Source organism: Dipodomys ordii, unplaced genomic scaffold (assembly GCF_000151885.1).
Source record: "Dipodomys ordii isolate 6190 unplaced genomic scaffold, Dord_2.0 Scaffold44, whole genome shotgun sequence".
In the NCBI taxonomy this organism is placed as follows: Eukaryota; Metazoa; Chordata; class Mammalia; order Rodentia; family Heteromyidae; genus Dipodomys; species Dipodomys ordii.
The window spans coordinates 8,308,986-8,318,731 of record NW_012267260.1 but is presented as its reverse complement, the minus strand read 5'-3'; the positions used below and the strand labels follow the sequence as shown (position 1 = coordinate 8,318,731).

The 9,746-nt window shown below is 43.8% G+C and overlaps 1 protein-coding gene across 1 annotated transcript in view; it reads left to right on the top strand.

Annotated features, from left to right (window-relative positions):
- Positions 1 to 9,746, top strand: part of Ubr2 (ubiquitin protein ligase E3 component n-recognin 2) — a 102,241-nt gene that overhangs the window by 81,557 nt on the left and 10,938 nt on the right. Inside the window, exons 37-41 of the mRNA XM_013019099.1 lie at positions 804 to 900; positions 1,391 to 1,458; positions 2,218 to 2,353; positions 5,703 to 5,793; positions 8,748 to 8,873. Of these exons, the coding sequence (XP_012874553.1) occupies positions 804 to 900; positions 1,391 to 1,458; positions 2,218 to 2,353; positions 5,703 to 5,793; positions 8,748 to 8,873 (518 nt within the window). The remainder of the gene's footprint in view (positions 1 to 803; positions 901 to 1,390; positions 1,459 to 2,217; positions 2,354 to 5,702; positions 5,794 to 8,747; positions 8,874 to 9,746) is intronic.

The window sequence follows — 9,746 nt, the reverse complement described above, 5'->3', positions numbered from 1 at the left end:
GCCTTGAGCTGAAGAGCTGAGGGACAGCGCCCAGGCCCAGAGTTCAGGCCCCACGACCGGACCCAAAAAAAAATTTAAAAAAAAAAAGAAATACTTCATCTGCTTCTTAGGAATATCTGTTGAAGCATGTGCAGGAGAGATCTCTTTCCTTTTTTGGTCATGGGGCTTGAACTCAGGGCCCGGTGACTGTCCTTGAGCTTTTTCACTAATGCTTTACCTCTTTGAGCCACAGCACAGCTCCACTTCCAGTTTTCTGGTGATTAACTGGAGCTAAGAGTCTCGTGGAAGGATGGCTCAGTGGTAGAGCGCTTTCCTTGCACACATGAGGCCTTGGGTTTGATTCCTCAGCACCACATAAGCAGAAAAAGCTGGAAGTGACACTGTGGCTCTGAGTGGTAGCCTTGAGCTGAAGAGCTGAGGGACAGCATGCAAGACCAGAGTTCAGGCCCTACAACCGACCAAAAAAAAAAAAAGTTTCATGGACTTTCTTGCACAAGCGGTCTTTTTGAACCAGCCCCTTGAGTAGCTAGGGTTACAGGCCTGAGCCACCAAGCTCTCGGCAAGAGGGATCTTTTCTGTTTCAGAGAGATCCAGTGGCATGGTGGCAAAGAGATAGCCCTTGTCTTTTCAGCATCTACTCATTCTGTTTTAGAGGCAGTTATTATAGATGTCACAGATTCACGTCCATATCCCGGAGAGATACTCCATTGTGTGTTCACCTGTGCTTTGAATGGCTCCCTAAAAGAAGAGGACTACTTTATGGATTGGCTTCTTTGATAAATATATCAATTTCTTTATTTCAGGATGACTGTCTTAGGTCAATAACAAGATTCGCAGCAGCACATTGGACAGTGGCATCACTTTCAGTGGTTCAGGGACACTTTTGTAAACTTTTTGCCTGTAAGTATCCATACATTTACAGCACATATTATAGTTATTTCTCATCTTTGACAATTCTTTTTACTAACAGTATAATTTCTTTCAGTTGTGAAATATTTATAGGACTTTTTCTTATGAAGCTTTTTTTTTTTTAATTGATCATGGGGCTGGAACTCTGGGACTAGGTGCTGTCCCTCAGCTCTTCCGCTCAAGGTGAGCACTTGCTCTGCCACTTGAGCCACAGAGCCACTTCCGGTTTTCTGGTGGTTTGTTGGAGATAAGAGTTTCACGGATTTTCCTGCCAGAGCTGGCTTTGAACTGTGATCCTCAGATCTTAGTCTCCTGAATAGCTAGGATTACAGGCATGAGTCACCAGCACCCAGCTCTTATGAAGCTTTAACTAAAAAAATTCATATGTATCCTCAAAAGGATAAGTTTAAAACTAGACTTTGTGGATTTCATTTTATATTGCCATGTGAACTATACTTCAGGTTTTTCCTTAAATCTTTAGCACTGGTGCCTAATGACGGCTATGAAGACCTTCCTTCCATTTTAGACATCGACATGTTTCACTTGCTGGTGAGTGTTGTACCATTTGTTTGATGTTCATCATATTCCATAACTCTCCTTGGGTTTGGTGAGTAGTGAAGAGATAACATCCTCCCTCACTAATTCTGTGTTTAATTCTTTTATGAGGAGCCTCAGAAAATAGTAGTTGGGTCCTGGTGTCTCAACACCTATAATCCTGGCTACTCAGGAAGCTGAGATCTGAGGATCGTTGTTCAAACCCAGCCCAGGCAGGAAAGTCTGGGAGACTCTTACCTCAATTAAGCACCTCAAAACCAGAAGTGGAGCTGTGGCTCAATTGATAGAGTGCCTTCTTAAGCCCAAAACCTCAGGGACAGCGCCCATGCCCTGAGTTCAAACCTCAGGACCAGCACCCACAAAAAAAAAGTAAGGAACTCAGTTGACAGACTTGATCTGAGTGTTTTTTGTTTGGTTGGTTGGTTTTTGGTTTTTTTTGTTGTTCGTGGGGTGTTGTCCCTCAGCTCTTCAGCTCAAGGCAAGCACTTGCTCTGCCACTTGAGCCACAGAGCCACTTCTGGTTTTCTGGTGGTTTACTGGAGATGAGTCTCACGGACTTTCTTGCCCGGGCTGGCTTTGAACTGTAATCCTCAGATCTTAGCCTTCTGAGTAGCTAGGATTACAGGCATGAGCCACTAGCGCCCAGCTTGATCTGAGTGTTTAGACATCTCTTCCCAGGAAGAAAATAGAAATGTGCTCATCTGTGAGAAGCAGTGATTATATTCTGTCTAATGTTCTGGGTTTGTTGTTCAGGTGGGCTTGGTGCTCGCTTTACCTGCACTGCAGTGTCAAGATTTTTCAGGGACCAGCCTCAGCACGGGAGACCTTCACATTTTCCATCTGGTTATTATGGCACACATCATTCAGATCTTACTTACCTCGTGTACAGGTAACTCCTGCCTTCTTGTGTCAGCATCTTGGAAGCACTTGTGTTTTCTCCATTTCAGAAAAGTATGAAGAGGAAAAAGATGTTTTGATGAGAATAATAAACTAAACAACTTGCTTTCTCTGTATATCTTCATATAGAAAGTTTTAAGTTAAAATTTCTACTGTTAAAATCCCTTATCCATTGGGCTTATGCCAAAATCCTAGCTTCTAGAGAAGCTTAATTCTGGAGGATCATGCTTTCAGCCTGGGTAGAAAAGTCTGTCCAAAATATCCAGCAAAAAGCTAAGCTGAGCCAGGTGCTGGTGCCTTATGCCTGTAGCCCTAGCTACTCCAGAAGCTGAGATCTAAGGATCACAGTTTTTTGTTTTGTTTTTTTTTTGTCGGTCATGGGGCTTGAACTCTGGGCCTGAGTGCTGTCCCTCAGTTCTTCAGCTCAAGGAGAGCACTTTACTGCTTGAGCCACAGCGCCACTTCTGGTTTTCTAGTGGTTTATCGGAGAAAAGAGTTTCATAGACTTTTCCTGCCCAGGCTGGCTTTGAACTGTGATCCTCAGATCTTAGCCTCCTGAGTAGCTAGGGTCACAGGCATGAGCCACTAGCGCCCGGATTCAGGATCACGGTTTAAAGCCAGCCCAGGTAAGGAAGTCCATGAAACTCCTATCTCCAATAAACCACCAGAAAATAGGAAGTGGTATTGTGGCTCAAGTGGTAGAGTGCTAGCCTTGAGCTGAAGAGCTGAAGGACAGTGCCCAGGGCCAGAGTTCAAGCCCCATGACTGACAAAAAAAAACTAGGCTGGAGGCATGGCTCAGAGTGCCAGTCAAGTAAGCAAGCCAAGAAAGTAATAGGCCTCAAGTTTGTACTCCAGTAATTGCCTTGCCCAAAAAGTATTTTTCTCTTTCTTTTTTTTGCTGGTCCTAGGGCTTGAACTCTGGGCTTGGGTGCCATCCTTGAGCAACTTTTGCTCAAGGATAGTACTTTACCACTTGAGAGATAGCTCCACTTTCAAGGTTTTTTTTGTTGTTGTTGTTTTTTCTGTGATTAATTGAAGCTGAGACTCAGACTTTTATGCCTGGGCCTGCTCTAAACCACAATCCTCAAATCTCAGCCTCCTGAGTAGCTAGAATTATAGGTATGACCCACCTGCACCTAGCTTGTTCCTTTTTTTTATTTCACGAGTTCATTAAAGTAGCATAGTAGTTTAACTTCTTTATTGAGAGAGAGTGAGAGAGAGAGAGAGTGTGTGTGCGCGCGCGCGCGTGCGTGCGCACGTGCGCGCGCTCATGCATGCACCTGCACCGGTCCTAGAACTCAGGGTCTTAGACACTGTCCCTTGGTTTTTTTTTTTGGGTCCGGTTGTGGGCCCTGAACTCTGGGCCTGGACGCTGTCCCTCAGCTCTTCAGCTCAAGGCTAGCGTTCTACCAGCCTGAACCACAGTGCCACTTCCAGCTTTTCTCTTTTTGCTTATGTGGTGCTGAGGAATCGAACCCAGGGCCTCATGCATGCAAGGCAAGCGCTCTACCACTGAGCCACCTTCCCAGCCCCCCTTGGCTTTTTTTTTTTAGTTGATAATGGGGCTTGAACTTGGCCTGGACACTGACCCTGAGCTCTTCAGCTCAAGGGAGCACTCTTCCACTTAAGCCACAGCGACACTTCCAGTTTTTTGGTGGTTAATTGGAGATAATAGTCTCATGAACTTTCCTTACCGGGCTGGCTTTGAACCATGGTCCTCAGATCTCAGCCTCCTGAATAGGAGGCTAGGATGGCAGGCATGAGCTATGATACCCAGCTGTCCCTGGGCTTTATTGCTCAAGGCTAGAACTCTATCACTTGGGCCATAGCTCCACTTCTGGCTTTTCTTAGTGGTAAATTGGGGATGAGTCTCATAGACTTTGCTGGTAATCTTCAAATCTTAGCCTCTGAATAGCTAACTCCTTTGAATTTTATGTTTCAAACTATCACTTAGGCATTTGGTAATGCCCTGTAAATTCATCATTATTATGTTTCCATTGAAACTTCCTGTTTATCAAACTTTTTATTTTTTCTTAACAGTCCTGGAGCTTGAACTCGGGGCCTGGGCACTGTCCTTAACCTTTTTTTTTCTCAAGGCTAGCACTATACCACTTGAGCCACAGCACCATTTCCAGCTTTTTCTGTTTATGTGGTACTGAGGAATCAAACCTAGGGCTTGCTAGGCAAGCACTAAGCTACATTCCCAGCCCTTATCAAAGTGGATTTTTTTGTTTTTTGTTTTGTCTGGTTGGTTTTTTGGAGGGGGTCAGTTGTGGGGCTTGAACTCTGTGCCTGGGTTCTGTCTCTGCGCTCTTCAGCTCAAGGCAAGCACTCTACCACTTCAGCTAAAGTGCCACTTCCTGTTTTCTGGTGGGGATTTTTTTTTTAGGGGGCAGGTAGGGGAGGTCTGGTCGTGGAGCCTGGGCCTGGGCTTTGTCCCTCAGCTCTTCAGCTCAAGGCTAGCGCTCTACCACTTGAGCTATAGAGCCACTTCCGGCTTTTTTCTTTTTGCTTATGTGGTGCTGAAGAATCGAACACAGGGCCTCAGGCATGCAAGGCAAGCGCTCTACCACTGAGCCACCTTCCCAGCCCGTTCTAGTGGTTTATTGAAGATAAGAGTTTCACAGACTTTCCTGCCTGAGCTGGCTTTGAACTGTGATCCTGAGATCTCAGCCTCCTGAGTAGCTAGGTTTACAGGCGTGAGCCACAGTCACTCGGCTTATCAACACTCTTTTAAAAAGGTATTTAGCGCCAGGAGCTGGTACCCTAGTTACTCAGAAAGCTGAGATCTGAGACTTGCGGTTCAAAGCCAACCTGGGCAAGGAAAGTCCATGACACTCTTACCTCCAGTTAACCACCAGAAAACCAGAAGTGGAACTGTCTAGCCTTGAGCTGAGGAGCTGAGGGACAGCACCCAGGCCCAGAGTTCAAGCCCCACAACCAACAACAAAAAAAAGGTATTTAGGGCTGAGAATGTGTTCTAGTGGTAGAGTACTTCCCTAGTATACCTCAAGCCCTGGGTTCCATTCCTTAGTACTACATAAACAGAAAAAAGCCAGAAGTAGTGCTGTGGCTCAAGTGGTAGAGTGCTAATAACTTTGAGCAAATGACGCTCAGAGACAGTGCCTAGGCCCTGAGTTCAAGCCCAGGACTGGCAAAAAAAAAAAAAATTGATTTTACCTGCCTCATGTTGGATGGCTCAGTACTATGTTCACACTTATTTATGAGACTATTTCATGTTATATACAAGTGTATGGATATAGTTGAGAGCTTGACTGATTGGTTCTTTTGACAACAGTCATACTAGGAAAACAGTATTACTGTTTGCTTATCTTTCAGAGGAGAATGGCATGGATCAAGAAAATACCTCTACAGAAGAAGAACTGGCGGTTCTTGCTATATATAGCACCCTTCACCGCTTCACAGGAAGGTGCGGCTACCCTCTTCCCAAAGCATCCTCCATTAGTAGTCAGGCTAGCTGAGAAGGGAGTTCATTTGTCAGTTAAGAGAACTGCTGGGTATTGGCCTGTTTTCAAAAATCTATCTATGTATATAGGAATTCACTTGAGAAAACTGGAATTCTCTGAGAGAAGAATGATTTCATACCAGTCTTGCTACATGGATTTGCTATGGATCCCTTCATTTTCTCAATGACCTGACACAGACTAGTGAATACGTGAACTTTGAAAAACTGCCTTTCTGAAATATATGTTGTCTCCTTAGGAATTGAGAGATGCAAATTAAATTGGCGTATTTCTAAGTGAATATCCAAGAGTTGCAGATATGAAGTAAAATTACTATTCTCCAAGGGGCTGGGAAGGTGGCTTAGTGGTATAGTGCTTGCCTTGCATGTTCAAGGCCCTGGATTCGATTCCTCAGCACCACATAAACAGAAAAAGCCAGAAGTGGCACCGTGGCTCAAGTGGTAGTGCGCTAGCCTTGAGCTGAAGAGCTGAAGGACAGAGCCCAGGCCCAGAGTTCAGATGCCACAACCGACCAAAAAAAAAATTACTATTCTCCATATCGTTGCATTTCTACTCCCTATTCTGTATGAGTATAGTAATTACATTTTGGTACAGCAGTCTCACTTACAGTTAACTTCTTTTTTGGGGGGGTGAGGGGAGCAGTAGAGGGCCTAAGTGCTCTCCCTGAGGCTTTTTTGTTTAAGTTTAGTGCTCTACTACTTGAACCACAGCTTCACTCTTGGCTTTTTGCTAATTAATTGGTGACATGTGTCTCCAATTAACTTTGAACCACAATCCTCAGATTCAGCTACTCAGCTTCCTGAGTAGCTAGGATTACAGGTGTGAGCCACCAGCACCTGGATATACTTAGGTTCTTAACAGTGTATGTCAGAAACTTACAAAAATTCTTATTCTGGGCTGGGAAGGTGGCTCAGTGGTAGAGCGCTTGCCTTGCATGCCTGAGACCCTGGGTTTGATTCCTCAGCACCACATAAGCAAAAAAAAAAAAAAAAATTCTTATTCTTGCAAGGCAAAGTGGTGCACAGCTGTAATCCCAGCACTGAAGAGGCTGAGATAGGAAGAGGCTCATGAGTTTGAGGCCATCCTCAACTACATTGTGACTGTATCAAAACAACTAACAAAATGTTTGTTCTTTCACTAAATTATCCCATTTGGGGAACCCACATTAACAAAGTAATTTTTTTCTTTCTTTTTTTTTTTTTTTTTTGTCGGTCATGGGGCCTAAACTCTGGGCCTTGAGCACTGTCCCTCAGCTCTTCAGCTCAAGGCTAGCGCCCTACCACTTGAGCCAAAGCGCCACTTCCAGCTTTTTCTGCTTATGTAGTGCTGAGGAATCGAACCCAGGGCCTCATGCATGCAAGGCAAGCACTCTGATGCAAGGCAAGCACTCTCCCACTGAGCCACCTTCCCAGCCCCAAACAAAGTAATTTTTTAATTGTTATTGTAAAGGTAGTGTACACAGAGGGGTTACAGTTAAATAAATCAGCTAATGAATACATTTCCTTTTGAACAGTGTCACCACTTCCGTCATTTTCTCCCAGTTTTCCCTCCTGAACCCTCCCCCAACAAAGTGATTAACATATAGGAAAATGTACAGGCATATAAAAATATACATTCTGACACTGCTTGTACAAGGGAGGATTGGAAGTATTCTAAGTGTTTTTATATGAGGAAATCATTTGGTATAAATTGATGTATTCTGACGTATTAGAAATATATTTAAAATTAGGTCAGCCAGGCACTGGTGGCTCACACCTATAATCCTAGCTACTCAGCAGACTGAGATTTGATGATCGAAGTTCGAAGCCAGCCCAGGCAGGAATGGCCGAGAGACTCTTTATCTCCAATAAACTACTCAGAAAACTGGAAGTAGTGCTGTGGCTCAAGTGGTAGAGCGTGGGGCTGGGAAGGTGGCTCAGTGGTAGAGTGCTTGCCTTACTTGCATGAGGCGCCTTGGGTTCGATTCCTCAGCACCACATAAAGGGAAAAAGCTGAAGTGGCGCTGTGGCTCTAGGGGTAGAGTGCTGTCCTTGAACTGAAGAGCTGTGAGACAGTGCCCAGGCCCAGAGTTCAGGCCAACGACCCACAAAAAAAAAAAAGTGGTAGAGCGTTAACCTTGAGCTGAAGAGCTCAGGGACAGCACCCAGGCCCAGAGTTCAAGCCCTACAACCAACCCCCACCCAAAAAAAAAAATTAAAAAAAAAAAGTCAAGGAAGTGGTTCTGTGGCTCAAAGTGGTAGAGCAATAGCCTTGAGTGAAAAAGCTCAGGGACAGCACCCAAGCCCTGAATTCAAGTGCCACAAACAACAAAATTAGGTCAAATGGTGTTCTATAAAGCATGTTAATCTGAAACTTTATATGGTTACAAATATGTAAGATAAATTAGTGTGACAATAGCCAAAATAATACTAATATAAGATGCTAAAATAATTGGTGGGGTTTTATCTCAGGACCTCACACTGCTTTTTCATAATTTTTTTTTTTTGGGTCCAGTCGTGGGGCCTGAACTCTGGGCCTGGGTGCTGTCCCTCAGCTCTTCAGCTCAAGGCTAACGCTCTACCATTTGAGCCTCAGTGCCGCTTCCAGCTTTTTTCTTTTTGCTTATGTGGTACTAAGGAATAGAACCCAGGGCCTCATTCATGCAAGGCAAGCGCTCTACCACTGAGCCACCTTCCTAGCCCCTTTCATAATATTTTTTATGACTATATTACTCTTGGAAATCTTAACAGTATTGGAGACTATAGCACTATTTAAACCTAACATTTTCCGAAAACCAGGGCAACTACTAGCCTGTTAACCTGCTTCTATATGCACCATCGACTTCGAATCTTCGTCATACCATGATTTATCTAACAAGATCTTTTCTTTCTAGATACCCTAATATTGTTCTCTTTTCCAGTGCCTTGAAAGAAACATCCTCTGGCTGGCATCTGTGGAGGCGTGTTAAAGCTGGGATCATGCCATTCCTCAAGTGTTCTGCCTTGTTTTTCCATTATCTTAATGGAGTTCCACCTCCACCCGAAATGCGAGGTAACTTCTTATTTCTTTGGAAATGTAGAAAATTACCCAAGCAGTTGAGAATAAAGGTGATTAACAAAATTGAAAGCTGAAACCAGGCATTGGTGGCTCACACCTGTAATCCTAGCTACTTAGGATGCTAGTTTAAAGCCAACCTGTGCAGGAAAATCCATGAGACCCTTATCTCTAATTAACCACTTAGAAAGAAACTGAAACCCAAATGTGGAACCTGTGGCTCAAGTAGGAGAGAGCTAGCCTTGAGGGGAAAAAAAAGCTTAGGCACACACCCAGGTCCTGAGTTCAAACCCCAGGACCAGCACACAAAAAAAGTTTACAGTACAGCTAGTTGACTGTGGTAAAGTCGAATTAAAGAATGAGAGCCATTTGGAAAGGATTGTGTATGTGTATGTGTGTGTCTGTGTCTGTGTTTGCACCTTCATTTGGATCTCAGTAAGTTCACCTTCTATGTTCTGCTTGTGAAACACATTGCTTATAAAACTCTTAATTTCATTTTTAGCTGTTAAATTGTCCCGCATATATAATTTATAAATTGGGTCCCTCAGAGTTTTTTAAAGTGAAAATGAACAGTTTTAAATAATTCTTAAGTTAATGGCATTAAAATTCAGTATAACACAATTGTACATAAACCTGATTTTAAATTTAAAGTTGGTTTGCTATTCCACATTTGTTTTCCAGGTTCTCTGTTGATTTATTTAATGAAAGAAGCATAAACCTAATGTCTGTGTTCTGACAGTGCCTGCACTGGTTGTAGAATGCATGCATGTAATCCTGCTCTTAAAAGTTTGTTGTCTGGGCTGGGAAGGTGGCTCACTGGTAGAGGGCTTGCCTTGCATGCATGAGGCCCTGGGTTTGATTCCTC